Below are 15,951 nucleotides of genomic sequence, written 5' to 3'. Positions count from 1 at the left end.
ACTCAAACTACAGGTAATTCAGTGCAACATCACTTCTCATGCCCTAAAGTAGGGTCATAGAAATGCAGAAAGGACAAAGAGCCCATGCAGCTCCTCAGGGACTGGAGGACTGGAAGAAAGCCAATGTCACTCCAGTCTTCAAAAAAGGCAAGAGGGAGGATCCGGGAAACTGCAGGCCAGTCAGCCTCACCTCCATCCCTGGAAAGGTGATGGAGCAGCTCATCCTAGAGACCATCTCTAGGTATGTCAAGGAAAAGAAGGTGATCAGGAGTAGTCAACATGGATTCACCAAGGGAAAGTCGTGTCTGATGACCGTGATAGCCTTCTACGATGAGGTGACCGGCTGGATGGACGATGGGAGAGCCGTGGATGTTGCCTACCTCAACTTCAGCAAGGCTTTCGACACAGTCTCCCATAACATCCTCATAGAGAAGCTCAGGAAGTGTGGACTGTGAAGTGGATTGAGGACTGGCTGGATGGCAGAGCCCAGAGGGTGGTGATAAATGGGGCCGAGTCTGGCTGGAGGCCTGTGGCCAGTGGTGTCCCCCAGGAGTCAGTACTGGGCCCGGTGCTCTTCAACTTGTTCATCAATGACTTGGACGAGGGCACAGAGCGCACCCTCAGCAAGTCTGCAGATGACACCAAACCAGGAGGAGTGGCCAACACTCCCGAGGGCTGTGCTGCCATTCAGAGGGACCTGGACAGGTTGGAGAGTTGGGCAGAGAGGAAGCTCATGAGGTTCAACAAGGACAAGTGCAGGGTCCTGCACCTGGGGAGGAATAATCCCAGGCACCAGGACAGACTAGGGGTTGGCCTGCTGGAAAGCAGCTCCGCAGAGAGGGATTTGGGAGTCCTGGTTGACAACAAGTTAACCATGAGGCAGCAATGATGTGCCCTCGTGGCCAAGAAGGCCAATGGGATCCTGGCCTGCATCAGGAGGAGCGTTGCCAGCAGGTCGAGGGAGGGGATCCTGCCCCTCTGCTCAGCTCTGGTGAGGCCGCACCTGGAGTATTGGGAGCAGTTCTGGGCTCCCCAGGACAAGAAGGACATTGAGCTTCTAGAGAAGGTCCAGCATAGGGCCATGAAGGTGATTAAGGGACTGGCGCATCTATCATATGAGGAAAGACTCAGCAAGCTGGGCCTGTTTAGTCTGGAGAAGGCTGAGAGGAGATTTGATCAACATATTCAAGTACCTGAGGGGTGACTGTAGGGAGGATGGGGCCAAGCTCTTCTCCGTGGTGGCCAGTGACGAAGGGTAACCGGTTTAAGTTGAAATACTGGAAGTTCCACCTCCATGTGAGGAAGAACTTTCCTGTGAGGGTGACATAGCCCTGGAACAGGCTGCCCAGAGAGGCTGTGGAGTCTCCTTCTCTGGAGATCTTCCAAACCCGCCTGGATGCCACCCTGTGCCACATGCTCTAGGTGTCCCTGCGTGTGCAGGGGGGTTGGACTAGATGATCTCTAGAGGTCCCTTCCAATCTTAAGCAGTCTGTGATTCTGTGAAAATCAACGACAAGCATGAAACACCAGCATCAGCACAAAGACACCTCTTACCTGGGCTTTCTTGCCTTCCTGCTCCTTTTTTTCCAATTGGGTTTGCAGTTTCTTCCTCTCCTGCTCGCGTTCTCTTACTCGCTTCTGCAGCTTGAGGAAGAGCATTGTGTCCATGGCTGCTTTCTCCATCCCAGCCTCCTGGAGCAGGGGAAAAAAAAAAGAGGGAAGACCTCAGTGGAGTTTCACAACCACATGCAAAACCCAGTAGACACTTCTCTACCACCCATATCCAAAACATTTTTGCAACCCCCAGCTCCAGGAGGAGCTTGTGCTGCAGGCACTGAAGCACTTTCATTGGGCCACTTTACACTGATCTGCTGCAAGTGACTTTTCATTGTAACATCACCAAACCAAACAGCAGATGACGGTTCGGATCCCACCTCTGCAAGCTACATAAATTTGTTAGAGGCTCCAAATCTCGACCAGGCATTTATTTATTTTTTAATTGGCACTTTTAATATCTAAAGCAAAGTATAGTCCTGCCAGGGGGAGGGCAGACCCAAGGAACACTCATCCTCCATCCATACGATGCATGAGCTCAAATTCATGAAAACAGAGTCCAAAAAGGAGCCTATCCACATGTAAGCATCATCACTCTCCTTTTGCCCAGGGTTTCTCGATTAATTATTCTTGACAGGATGTCCTTCACCAGCATTGAGGGACTGTTGATTATAGTGACTGCACTGGCCAGCAAAGTATTCGTAAAAATGGACTGGAATGAAAACGCTCGGGGCAAGAAGCAACGGACTCTATAACCCTGCTGGAGGACACTCACTATATAGATATTGTCATCAGTGCTACTAATAACTGCAACAACACTTGCAGCTTGGGCACATCTTCATAATCCTTTAAGCTGGCCCAGGCACAACGCAGCACTTTTTATTATTTTTTGAGCCCTATTTAAACCTGGCCCAACAAGTAAGTAAGCGCTACAACACCACCGCCTTGCAATTGCTTGCAAGCAATTAGCAGGATATTTCTGCAGCACAAAAGCCAATTTTCCCCAGGGAAATGCCAGGCTCCATCCCACGTGGACTCCCTGCAGAGCAAGACCTGAGGTGCTCAGTCCCCAAAATGGGGAGTGAGCTGTCCAAGTCACCCTACCTCCACTTGCTGGATCACATCCTCGGTGTCCCCGAGCTCAGAGGTCAATGTCGACGGGTAATTGGAGTCAGACTCCAAGCTGCTTTGGTTGGACGGCTTTCTCCTGTGGCCTGGAGATTGCTGTCAAAGGGATGCAGACACATCAGTGCTTTAAGGAAGGGAATACCTTAAACCAAAATCCTTCAAAATGAAATGTAAAACAATGCAGAAGCTTTGTTTAAATATTACTCCACATGAATTAAAGATTGCTCGGGACACCAGATGCCGGTGCAGTGTAAAGGTGCAAACCTATGCTCATGATTTCTGCTCCCTACAGTGCCCTAAGGGACTTCCTCCAAACAGCCTTCCAGCTAATCAGCGACCTTCTCTAATTATCCCATTGCTTCCAACACTTCAAAACTAAAATTTTAGCAAAGCTGAAAGGAAAAACTTAGGCTTCTGAAATCTGGAAGATTTTCTTTTAATTCAATATCTACTTGACATGTCAGCATCACTGACACCAACAAATTAAAAAACAAACAAACAAAAAAACCCAAAAAACTACAAGCCAGATTTTACCAAGATGAATGGAAACCTCTATGTTGCAAGCAATGAGGAGGCTGGGAATATCAGCATCCTTCTTCCAGAAATGCACGTGCTCTGCCTTCAACCTAGACCTTCAGTCTACAGTGCCAAATAATGTCAGTTCGGCCAAGTGTTTAGGGAGTTATCCCATGTTATGACCACGTTATCCCATGGTCAACATTGTGACCCGGACAAAATAAAACAAGGCTAATTTCAGGATTTCTGTTATCTTTATAATAGTAATCTCATCCCTCAGGTTGTCATATCTGTGCTCCAGCCTCGAATACTCTTTCAGGATTCAACGAGGAGGAGGCAGGGCTGTAAGTAGCCTTGCAACCATGGACTTCAGGAGGGCCAACTTTAGCCTCTTCAGAGACCTCCTCGGAAGAATCCCATGGGATAGAGCTCTAGAAGGAAGGGGGGCCCAAGAGAGCTGGTTAGTTTTCAAGCAGCACTTCCTCCACGCCCAGCAACAGTGCATCCCTGTGTGTAAGAAGTCAGGCAGAGGGGGCAGGAGACCTGTGTGGATGAGCAAGGAGCTTGTGGCAATGCTCAAGCAGAAGGCGATGGTATACAGAATGTGGAAAAAAGGGCAGGCCCCCTGGGAGAAATACAGGAACGTAGTCAGGGAATGCAGAGATGCGACAAGGAAAGCTAAGCCGCGGTTGGAACACAATCTGGCAAGGGACGTTAAAAATGACAAGAAAAATTTCTTCAAATACATTAACAGCAAAAGGAAAATCAGGGAAAACGTGGGTCCGCTGGCGGACGGGATGGGCACCCTGGTTACAAATAACACAGAAAAAGCAGAGTTGCTGAATGCCTTCTTTGCTTCGGTGTTTACCAAGGGCAGCCCCTTAGAGCCCCAGGCCCTAGGGACAAGAGAAGAAGCTGGTGGAGAGCAAAACCTGCCCTGGGTAGAGGAAGATTGGGTCAGAGAGCACCTAAGGAAACTCAATACCCACAAATCCATGGGCCCTGATGGGATGCACCCCAGAGTGCTGCGGGAGCTGGCAGAGGTCATAGCTAAGCTGCTCTCCATCATCTTTGAAAGATCCTGGAGAATGGGGGAGGTGCCAGAAGACTGGAAGAAGGCCAATGTCACGCCAGTCTTCAAAAAAGGCAAGAAGGAGGACCCAGGCAACTACAGGCCAGTCAGCCTCACCTCCGTCCCCAGAAAAGTGATGGAACGGCTCATACTGGCCATTGTCTCCAGGCACGTGGAGGACAAGAAGGTGCTCAAGAGTAGTCAGCATGGATTCACCAAGGGGAAATCTTGCTTGATTAACCTGATAGCCTTCTATGATGAAATGACCGGCTGGATAGATGAGGGGAGAGCGGTGGATGTCGTCTATCTCGACTTCACCAAGGCTTTTGACACCGTCCCTCACAACATCCTCCTGGGCAAGCTCGGGAAGTATGGGATAGATGAGTGCACAGTGAGGTGGATTAGGAACTGGCTGGATGGCAGAGCTCAGAGGGTGGTGATCAGCGGTGCAGAGTCTAGTTGGAGGCCTGTAGCTAGCGGGGTCCCCCAGGGGTCAGTCCTTGGCCCAGTCCTGTTCAATTTATTCATCAATGACCTGGATGAAGGCACAGAGTGCTCCCTCAGCAAGTTTGCTGATGATACCAAACTGGGAGGAGTAGCCGATACCCCAGAGGGCTGCGCTGCCATCCAGAGGGACCTGGACAGACTGGACAACTGGGCGGTGAAAAATCTCATTCAATTCAACAAGGCCAAGTGCAAGGTTCTGCACCTGGGGAGGAATAACCCCAGACACCAGTACAGGCTGGGGACTGACCTTGTGGAGAGCAGCTCTGCGGAGACAGACCTGGGTGTCATGGTGGATGACAAGTTGACCATGAGGCAGCAGTGTGCCCTCGTGGCCAAGAAGGCCAATGGGATCCTGGGGTGCATTAAGAAGAGCATCTCCAGCAGGTCGAGGGAGGTGATCCTGCCCCTCTACTCAGCCCTGGTGAGGCCACATCTGGAGTATTGTGTCCAGTTCTGGGCTCCACAGTACAAGAGGGATGTGGAGCTGCTGGAGAGAGTCCAGCGCAGGGCCACAAGGATGATCAGGGGCCTGGAACATCTGCCCTATGAGGAGAGGCTGAGGGAGCTGGGCCTGTTCAGCCTGGAGAAGAGAAGGCTGAGAGGGGATCTAATCAGTGTATATAAATACCTCAAGGGAGGGAGTGCAGAGGACGGTGATGGTCTCTTTTCAGTGGTGGCCACTGATAGGACTAGAGGAAATGGCCGGAAACTGAAACACCAAAAATTCCATAGGAACTTAAGGAAAAATTTCTTAACAGTGAGGGTGACAGAGCACTGGAACAGGCTGCCCAGAGAGGTTGTGGAGTCTCCTTCTCTGGAGATCTTCAAAACTCGTTTGGATGCAGTCCTGTGCCATGTGCTCTAGGTGTCCCTGCGTATGCAGGGGGGTTGGACTAGATGATCTCTAGAGGTCCCTTCCAACCCTAAGCATTCTATGATTCTATGATTCACCAGGTTCTGGTACCGAAATCTCTCTTCTTTCAGCTCTTTCTTCATCTGCAGATTTTCCTCCACCGTTTTTTGAGCAAATTCATCTTTAAAATAAGAAATGACAGCAGTGAAATATAATCTTCATCCCTAAATTTCCAGCACAAGCAAAGCAGCTCTGTGATCACAAACCCACTCGTGAGAGAGAGCAGTGGAGGTTGGAAATACACTCGGATTTAAGAAGTGCCATGGGTATTCATCCCATTTCAAGACATTTTTATTATTTATTTTATTCCCTTACATGCACAAGAGCTTCCTTGGCAGTCGAGGCTTTGCCCAGACTGTTTTCCCTGCAGGTTTCTTTTTCCTACTTTGGGCCTGACCCAGGGTCCTGTGGTTTAGCTCCTCTTTCTCCCGCTTCAGGAGCGCATTCTCCTCCTCCAGATCTGATATGCGCTGCGAAACAAGGCAGAGTGTTAGCATGCAGGGCAGAGACTCTTCTCCACGATTAAATTTCACCTGGCCAAAGACAGGAAGCATTTTTTCCCCTCAGCTTTTCTTTGCCATTCAGGTATTCTTTGCATATCGGACTGAAGCGTGCAGCAACTCCGACAAGTTTTTTTGCCCCATATTCCTCGTGTGGATCTGGTGACTCAAATAGTTCCTGGCCAAGCACCTGCAGGTCCTGCCGCTGCCGAACTTGCAAAATCCAAGAAGGGAATGGCAAGGGGCTGAGATAGCAAAGGTACAAAGGACAAGGACAAGGAAAAGGACAAATGCAGCTTTCTGCCCAGAAAAACAAAACCTGCAGGATTTAAGCCAGGATTTCAGCTAAAGGAAATTAAGAGGAACAGAGATGTCAGGGATAAACGGAAAATCTGTTGGTTGTTGCAAGCAACATATCACTTAAGAAGGAACATGGTGCACGGGAGCAGCTTGGAAGCCTACTGGTAAATATTTCAAGCTTTTTGTCACTTTTGAGGTTTTGTACCCACTTCATGCAATGGGGATTCATTGCAATAGTCATTTTAACAAAACTCTCCTTCGTGCTGCTTCAAAAACCCACAGCAGAGTAAAGCACAGGGCTACAAGAGACACGCATGCATCAATTATTAACACCTTGCAAAAATTAGCAACAGCAAGAAATGAGTTCTACTAAATACTATTTTTCTTTTTTCCTGACTTTTCATTTGAAATGAAGGAAAGCAAGGCTACTTGCCACAGCACACAGAGACTGAACCTGGCAGCAGCCTATCCTGTAATTGTCTGTACTCGAAAATTTCAATGCCTTCTGTGGTACTATTTAACCAAGACACACACATTATTAAACAGTGACCTGCAATGCAAGGAGGCAGCACAGAGCCTGCCTTGCTTATCCCATCAGAGCAAAGACTAGGTGCAATGGGACTGTGCTATAACAACTCCTTAATGGAAAAAGCACCAATAATGAACTCTTCTGTGCAGGCAGGGGGCAAGGAGTCTCCTCCCAGGTGTGGAAAAGAATTCTCTCCCCAGACTCTTCCAGCAGCAGGAGATTGGCTAAAGCCATGGTCTCCACTCAGCAGAGAGCTTCCACCAGGAAGACTGTGGCGACACAGACTGAACCGCCACAGAAACATGCAGCGGTCCAGGTTTCTGGCTGTGGGGAATGCCTGAGCCTCTCCATGTTACCGGGGAGTAGTGAAAACACAGCCTGCCTTAGGTGTGAGCAGATGGACGACCTGCTCAGCCTGGTGGCGGAGCTGAAGGAGGAGGTAGAAAGGCTGAGGGCCATCAGGGAATGTGAAAGAGAAATAGACTGGGGGAGCTGCGTTCTGCAGTCTTCCCAGGAAAGCCACTCAGAGAACTCCCCAATTCAGTCTGTAAATCCAGTACCCTCTTGCCATAGGGCAGAGGGGGCAGAATTAACAGTATCAAGGGATGAACAACAATGGAAACAGGTCCCTATTCGAGGGGGCAGGAGAACCCTTCTACGGCCCACCTCACTTCCACCAGTGACCACATCCAACAGGTACGAGGCCCTGAAACTTGGGGATCAGATAGAGGAGGTCATGAACCAAGGCCCATCTAGGGGGCTGTCTACAGAGAGGCAGTCAGGTCCACACCCTGAGGCTGCTTCCCCCTAAGGAGAAAAGGAGCACCCGGAAGAAGCGGCGGGTGATTGTCGTGGGTGACTCCCTGCTGCAGGGCACGGTGGCACCAATATGTAGACCGGACCCCTCATCCAGAGAGGTGTGTTGCCTGCCAGGAGCCCAAATAAAGGATGTTACAGAAAGGCTCCCAAGGCTTGTCCAGGAGTCTGACTATTACCCGCTTGTACCGTTTCACGTGGGTACAACTGATGCTATGGGGAAACTGAGGGATATCAAGCGAGACTTCAGAGCCCTAGGGATGGCCGTCAAAGGTATGGGAGCCCAGGTAGTGTTCTCCTCTATCCTACCAACGAAGGGAATGGATTCAAGGAGGAGAAGGCGGATATGGCAGATTAACACCTGCCTGCGCCGCTGGGCTTGGCAACAGGGTTTTGACTTCTATGACCATGGGACTCTGATGACCACCAGCTAGTGAGGAATGATGGGACCCATCTCAGCAAGAGGAGCACATGTCTCTGCCAAAAGGCTGGCCAACCTGGTTAGGAGGGCTTTAAACTAGGCAAGAAGGGGGAAGGGGAGTGGCACACAGCCAGGGCAATCAGTACCACACAGCCAAGGTCAGATGGCATCCAGCGGGAGTATGGTAGTGGGGAAGTGAGGATAGGATATGATTATAGAGGGTCCTCTTTCACCCCTCCTGGGAAACCTGCAGGCTCGGTTACTTCCCTGAAATGCCTGTACACCAATGCACGAAGCATGGGGAATAAGCAGGACGAACTGGAGATCTGTGTACGGTTCCAGCGTCATGATCTCATTGGAATCACAGAGACATGGTGGGATAGCTCACATGACTGGAGCGCTGCCATGGAAGGCTATGTGCTCTTTAGGAAGGACAGGCTGGGAAGGCGAGGTGGTGGAGTTGCTCTTTATGTGAGAGAGCAACTGCAATGCATGGAGCTCAACCTGGGGGTGGATGATGAGCAAGTTGAGAGCTTGTGGGTAAGGGTTAAAGGGCAGGCTAATGTGGGAGACACTGTGGTGGGTGTCTGCTACAGGCCACCTGACCAGGATGAGGAGGTTGACAAGGCCTTCTGTAGTCAGCTGGGTGTTGCCTCATGGTCACAGGCCCTGGTTCTCAGGGGGGACTTCAACTACCCTGACATCAACTGGAAGGACAACACGGCCAGGCCCAAACAGTCATGGAGGTTCCCGCAGAGCATCGACGATAACTTTTTGACGCAGGTTGTGGAGGAGCCGACGAGGAGAGGTGGGCTACTGGACCTCGTGCTAACAAATAGAGAGGGACTTGTAGGAGATGTGAAGGTGGGGAGTAGCCTCGGCTGCAGTGACCATGAGTTGGTGGAGTTCAGGAGCCAACGAGGAAAAAGCAGGGCTGTAAGTAGCCTTGCAATGATGGACTTCAGGAGGGCCAAATTTGGCCTCTTCAGAGACCTCCTCAGAAAAATGCCATGGGCTAGAACTCTAGAAGGAAGGGGAGCCCAAGAGAGCTGGCTAGTTTTCAAGCAGCACTTCCTCCACGCCCAGCAACAGTGCATCCCTGTGTGTAAGAAGTCAGGCAGAGGGGGCAGGAGACCTGCGTGGATGAGCAAGGAGCTTGTGGCAATGCTCAAGCAGAAGGCGGCGGTATACAGAATGTGGAAAAAAGGACAGGCCCCCTGGGAGAAATCCAGGAACGTTGTCAGGGAATGCAGAGATGCGACAAGGAAAGCCAAGGCACGTCTGGAACACAATATGGCAAGGGATGTTAAAAATAACAAGAAAAACTTCTTCAAATATATGAACAGTAAAAGGAAGATCAGGGAAAATGTAGGGCCGCTGGCGGACGGGATGGGCACCCTGGTTACGAAGAACACAGAAAAAGCAGAGTTGCTGAATGCCTTCTTTGCTTCGGTGTTTACCAAGGGCAGCCCATTAGAGCCCCAGGCCCTAGGGACAAGAGAAGAAGCCTGGAGAGAGGAAGACTTGCCCTGGGTAGAGGAAGATTGGGTCAGAGAGCACCTAAGGAAACTCGATACCCACAAATCCATGGGGCCTGATGGGATGCACCCCAGAGTGCTGCGGGAGCTGGCAGAGATCATAGGTAAGCCACTCTCCATCATCTTTGAAAGATCCTGGAGAACGGGGGAGGTGCCAGAAGACTGGAAGAAGGCCAATGTCATGCCAGTCTTCAAAAAAGGCAAGAAGGAGGACCCAGGCAACTACAGGCCAGTGAGCCTCACCTCCGTCCCCGGAAAAGTGATGGAACGGCTGATACTGGCCATTGTCTCCAGGCACGTGGAGGACAAGAAGGTGCTCAAGAGTAGTCAGCATGGATTCACCAAGGGGAGATCATGCTTGATTAACCTGATAGCCTTCTATGATGGAATGACCAGCTGGATAAATGAAGGGAGAACAGTAGATGTCATCTATCTCGACTTCAGCAAGGCTTTTGACACCGTCCCTCACAACATCCTCCTGGGCAAGCTCCGGCAGTGTGGGATAGATTAGTGCACAGTGAGGTGGATTAGGAACTGGCTGGATGGCAGAGCTCAGAGGGTGGTGATCAGCAGTGCAGAGTCCAGTTGGAGGCCTGTGGGTAGCGGGGTCCCCCAGGGGTCAGTCCTTGGTCCAGTCCTGTTCAATTTATTCATCAATGACCTGGATGAAGGCACAGAGTGCTCCCTCAGCAAGTTTGCTGATCATACGAAGCTGGGAGGAGTAGCTGATACAGTACAAGAGGGATGCGGAGCTGCTGGAGAGAGTCCAGCGCAGGGCCACAAGGATGATCAGGGGCCTGGAACATCTGCCCTATGAGGAGAGGCTGAGGGAGCTGGGCCTGTTCAGCCTGGAGAAGAGAAGGCTGAGAAGGGACCTGATCAGTGTCCAAGTACCTCAAGGGAGGCAGTGAGGAGGATGGTGCTGGCCTCTCTTCACTGGCGGCCACCGACAGAACTAGAGGTAATGGCCACAAACTGAAGCACCAAAAGTTCCACAGGAACTTAAGGAAAAATTTCTTAACAGTGAGGGTGACAGAGCCCTGGAACAGGCTGCCCAGAGAGGTTGTGGAGTCTCCTTCTCTGGAGATCTTCAAAACCCGCTTGGATGCAGTCCTGTGCCACGTGCTCTAGGTGACCCTGTGCGTGCAGGGGGGTTGGACTAGATGACATCTAGAGGTGTCTTCCAACCTTAACCATTCAATGATGCTATTCTATGATTCTCAAGTTGAAAAAAAAAAAAAGTGCTGCTCCCGTTGGTACCTTTTATATGTTTCATCTCACTGATGGGAAACGTTTCTACCTAAGCTGATTTTTGAAGGTGCTTCAAACATGGCAGTCCCCACAGAGCGGCGCCTGCCCAGATGAATTCCTAGGGAAGATGTTAAGCGCTGCATACTTAGGTCCGCTCCAGACCTTCCCAAACATTTCCACTGGCACCAGCCACTTCTGAAATGTGGCTCCCGCCTGTCCCTGATCTCGGGAGAAGGGATTTTCCTTTGAAGCTCTTAGCCAGGTTTTGAGTCATCCCAGCTCACCAAACAAGGGGGTTATATATGACGGAAAACCCTAAGGATAATTACTGGTGCTGGGGCTCCTCTAGGATGCTTTATTTTTGATCATGATAGAGAATCAGAAGGATTATTCCAAAATGAGAACGAAAAGCCAGAAGAAAAATCTTAAAGGATTTTTCTTCCGCCAGTAGCAAAGTTAGCTCAGAGACTGCAAAGCCTCCCCATCTCCTAGCCATTTCCAGTAGACTTTTGGCTTAAAAAACAATTTTTACAGAAAAAAATTACAGTACAAAAAAACATTCACAGCAATCCTTCCACTAGCTGTGGAATGAGTGTGTTTTCAAGAGGCTGGACAGAGGGCATGGGCAGCAAAGCCACGTTTTGGTCCTCCTCCTCATCCCCATGCCCGGAGGCCGTAATCGAGAGCTAAAGCAGAACTGAGAGTCTGCAGCACTCCCTAGAAATGGAAATAACTGCCAGGCTTTATAATTAAACTATTTATTGTCCAGGGAAAGTAGATAATATTTGCTCTGCTGTAGGCACTTCTGAAGCAAGGGGAAGCTTTTGCTTTGCTCCTGTGCTTTCGGAGAGCATCACCTGGCTGGGCATTAAATCAACTCTTCTCCCAAGCACTCCAAGGGCATGTGTAAGCCAGAGCAAGGAGAAGCAGCTTTTTCCCCAGCAACATCATCACCTGCAAAATAAAGCATCCTTTGGGGCTCTAAGGGTCGGCGCTGCAGCTGACTATTGAAGTGTGCCCTGAACTGAAGCAGGTCCACTGGCTTGGTTTGGTTAAAGAAAAAGAATAATAATTTTTTAAAAATCACTGAGTTTCTGCCTCTCTATGCACAGTGCCTCTCTGTCTCAGAGCTGCAAGGACCAGCACCAGCAGCCACCAGCTGCTTGGCTGGGGCCACCACGGCCAAAACAGCAGAAATCCACCAGTTCAGTCCATCTGGAAGAGACCTCCAGACCACGAGGGGTGACGTACCTTTCTGAGCAGGTCCTTCTTCACTTAGCTGTCCTCCACCACCTTCCTCTCTCTGTGGGCTTTCTCTAGCTCCAGACAGAGGTTCTCCATCTCTTCTTGCAAGCTAATGGGCTGGTTCCCATCACCCTGATGACACTGCTGATACTGCTCCAGTTCCTTCTTGAGCTTTTCCACTTTGGAGGAATGGGCAGAGGTGAGCATGGAGAGCTGCTTGTTCAGGAGTTTGTACTCCTTGTTCTGCAAGCCAATGGGCCCCCCGAAACAGAAGAAAATAAGACCGTGAGCAAGAGCAGTGCATGCACTGCAAAGGCAGCAGTCAAGCATCTCAGAGCCCCATAGAGAAACACTTTGGATAGCAAACATTTCCACATGTATGCTGCTAAATCTGACAAAGCTACAAACAATTTTGAACCTTCAACAAAAGTGCAACGATATTTCTGTAGGAATTACATGGGCAGTTGTTAGTTTGATGTCAAAGTCGAGGCAAAAAGCAAGCAATGTTTGCCGGTGCTTGTAAGCAAAACAAAATGCTCCACTTTTATCACTGATTCCACACAGCGCTGCTGAATGCAGTTGGTTTGCAATACTTCAGCATGCTGTTATCCCTTTATTCCCAATTTTCATGCCTGCAGGAACCTGCTGTGACAATGAGTTGCAGCATAATTGCCGGCTGGCACACAAAAAGCTCCCTCCGACCCCAGCATCAAGTCATAGCTCCAGGACTGTCAGCACAATAAAGCCTTTTCATTTGCTCAGATTTTCTTTTTTAAGCACTTGGAAATTAATTTTTTTCCTTTTACCCCACCAAGCTCTGAGACCTGAAAATTCTGCAGTCCTGGTTGATTTCTGTAGTTCAGCCTAAAGTCAATGGGAATCACATTGTCACTAATAAAATATCATTACTATTAGCCACAGAGAAGACCCTGCCCGTGTCCCCCTCAGAAGTCACAGTAAAACACGAGCTGCAGTGAAACACCCACCAAGAATGGTATCTTTGCTACCATTAGGTAGATATTCATGGGGGAAAAGAGAATCATTTTGAAAATAAAGAAAAACAGAACAAGTTGATTTGGAGGTTTTCCCTTTTGAAAGGTCTCAAAACAGCTTAAAGGTCTGTGCTCTTGACAACCACTGTGCAAAACATCCGATTATTTTTTTCTTCCCAAGTGTGTTTCAGAAATGCCAGTTTGGGTCTTTCCTGGTTCCACCACCAGAGCCAGACCACCACCTGGCAAACTGCTGCTGTCACTACTAAGTTTTTAGTTCACAAAATGTGTAAAAAAAGCTTGAGGTGACAAAACCAGAAGACAAAATGTTTTAAAAAAAAAAAAAGTCAGAAATGTATGATTTTTTTTTAAAAAAAGCCACTGGAGCAAATAAGCCCCAGGTAACAATTTTTGACTAATCAGGGTAAGCAGCCCAAGCTATTACCTCTTCCTCTGCCGAGATGTTCACTGGAATCAAATAAGGAAGAACAAAAACAAGGACGCAAGAAGAAAAGGCAGCAGCGCTCCTTTTTGGGCAGAGCCAAAGAAGAGCACAAGACCCTTTGGCCCCTCTCCGTGTGACCTCCAGAAGTGCCTCCTGATTTAGGAGCTCGGTTAAACAGGCCTAAATTAGAGTTGTGGACGCCAGAGTTCACAAGCTGACACACACTAAAAGGTTAGAATGTTTTCAAAGCAAGATCTGCTCTTCCCCAGGGGCATACCACGTATTGCGCATCTCTATTCACGCATGAACTAAAGTAGCAGAAATAAAAACATTTTCTACCTCAGCTCATCAGATAAGGATACAACTGCAGCTCTCCAGCTTACCTGCATTGTTTTTATTATTATTTTCTTAAAAAATAACGGGCATTTTTAAAGATTAGCAAGGACTAAAATCAGGATACTTCAGGGAAAATAGGATGCAACAACTTTGCTGCTGCAAAGAGACTATAGTGGACCCAAGCTTGGGAAGCTCATTAGCACTTCTAGAGCATCCCAGATAAGCTGCTATTCCTGAAAGGGTGGTTAAAAATAGCTCACCGGACAGGCTATAATGAGTATGAGAGCGCAGTAATTCTTCCCTGCAAAAGTTATACAGAAAGCATCAAAGTAACTGCTTCAAAACGGCCTTCGGAAAGATTCAGGGAAATCAAGACAAAACCTCCAGCCCCTGATTTCTCCTTACTTAAAAGCTCATAATGTCTCTTTCCCTAAAGTAAACGTTTCTCCTGCTATTGTAACTCAAAATGAGAAAATCAACATTAACTGGAGATTGTTTCGCATTTATCGTTCCACCTCCACACTTCCACCTCCTGGCAGCAAACAGCTTATACAATGGCTTTCATCTCATATGATGTGTAAGAGCTCTTGACACATCCCAAGCAGAACGATAAATTGTAATTACTAGTAACTGGTACTACAAATACGTCCCCTGACTTAAAGAAAAATAGAGTTTAAACTCTACTTTTGCAGGCTAGAGAAGGATATAGATGAATATGAATTTCCTCACTGCTATTCATGGATAGAACTGGACCCTGGCAAGTATTTCTTAACCTCCTAGCGCAGCTTGTGACGGACCTGCTCGTTGATCTTCCTTTGAAGCTGCACCACCTTGTTTTCCATGCCAATGTTGAGCTTCTTCAGATGCTGTGCCGAGCGGGCCTCGATCTTCAGGGCCTTGAGCTGCTGCCGGGCCTTCATGCGCCAGTAGTAGCACTGCAGCATGATGGCGGCCCTGCGGATCCGCAGGAAGCGGGCGTGGGCCAGCCACACGCACACATACTTCTGCAGGATGGTGGCTTTGTGCTCCACGAGCATCTGTGAAGCAGGGGCAGAGAAGACAATCAGGAGAGAAAAGTCTGCCCTAAAGGTGAGGGCAGCCCAGCATCGCTGGGACATGGTCTGTCCCGCATGCTTCACCCACCCTACCCAAAGCCTCAGCACAACTTGCATCAAAACAGGGTTTGACTTTTTGAGCACTCTTCCGTGCCTGCAATAAGGTAATCTCTGCTGCAGATAAATGCTGCCCTGGTGGGCTTGCTTATCATCTCGACAGCCTTCAGATGAGATCCTGCAGGCTTCTCACTGTTGTCTGCAGCCAGTTCCCCCGCACGGTGGGATTTCTGCACCTCGCTCAGTTTTGTGAAGCTTCTGTCACTTTGGCATCGTATTTCTCCCTCAAATCTCCAGTAACCTTTTCAGGAGGTGGCAGTCTAATTCCCTCTCTAAAACTAAAGACTGAATTTTAGAGAGGCAACCAGCAGGTTGCTAATAACTTTCCCATGCTGATCTGTGCCACAGGGAGGGAAGAAATACCAGGGGAATTTAAAGCCTACAGAGACATTTTACTGATACAAGCTCAGGACAGGCTCTATCACAAAAGGCAGCATACCAGTTTCTCCTGACAAATCTTTTGTTTGCAAGCTCCAGCGAGCTTACAGCACCACTATCTTCAGCCTTGGCACTCTTGCAAATGGAGATATTTCCCCAGGTGCCTCCTCCAACCGCGCAGCAAAGTCTCCAGCGGGCTCTGGGCACGCCGAGGATGTCGCAAGGACACCTGCAGCTGGGCACAGTCATGGACTTGCCCCAACATCCATATCCAGGTGCTCCAGGATTACACATTTGCAGATTCTAGGGGCCTGGCTTGAGGGCAATATCTTGAAATT

General features: G+C 49.1%; 1 protein-coding gene across 1 annotated transcript in view; it reads right to left on the bottom strand.

The window, feature by feature from the left end:
- Positions 1-15,951, bottom strand: part of LOC104570729 (unconventional myosin-Vb) — a 122,349-nt gene that overhangs the window by 25,463 nt on the left and 80,935 nt on the right. The window contains 7 exon segments of the mRNA XM_088536308.1: positions 1,555-1,692; positions 2,659-2,780; positions 3,454-3,516; positions 5,728-5,811; positions 6,076-6,160; positions 12,297-12,533; positions 14,861-15,100. Coding sequence (XP_088392434.1) covers positions 1,555-1,692; positions 2,659-2,780; positions 3,454-3,516; positions 5,728-5,811; positions 6,076-6,160; positions 12,297-12,533; positions 14,861-15,100 — 969 coding nt within the window.

The sequence above is a fragment of the Tinamus guttatus genome, unplaced genomic scaffold (genome assembly GCF_059628265.1).
Source record: "Tinamus guttatus ecotype Peru unplaced genomic scaffold, ASM5962826v1 Tinamus_guttatus_pri_ptg000656l, whole genome shotgun sequence".
NCBI lineage: Eukaryota > Metazoa > Chordata > Aves > Tinamiformes > Tinamidae > Tinamus > Tinamus guttatus.
The sequence above is the reverse complement of the archived record's forward strand: the minus strand, read 5'-3'. Positions and strand labels throughout refer to the sequence as shown.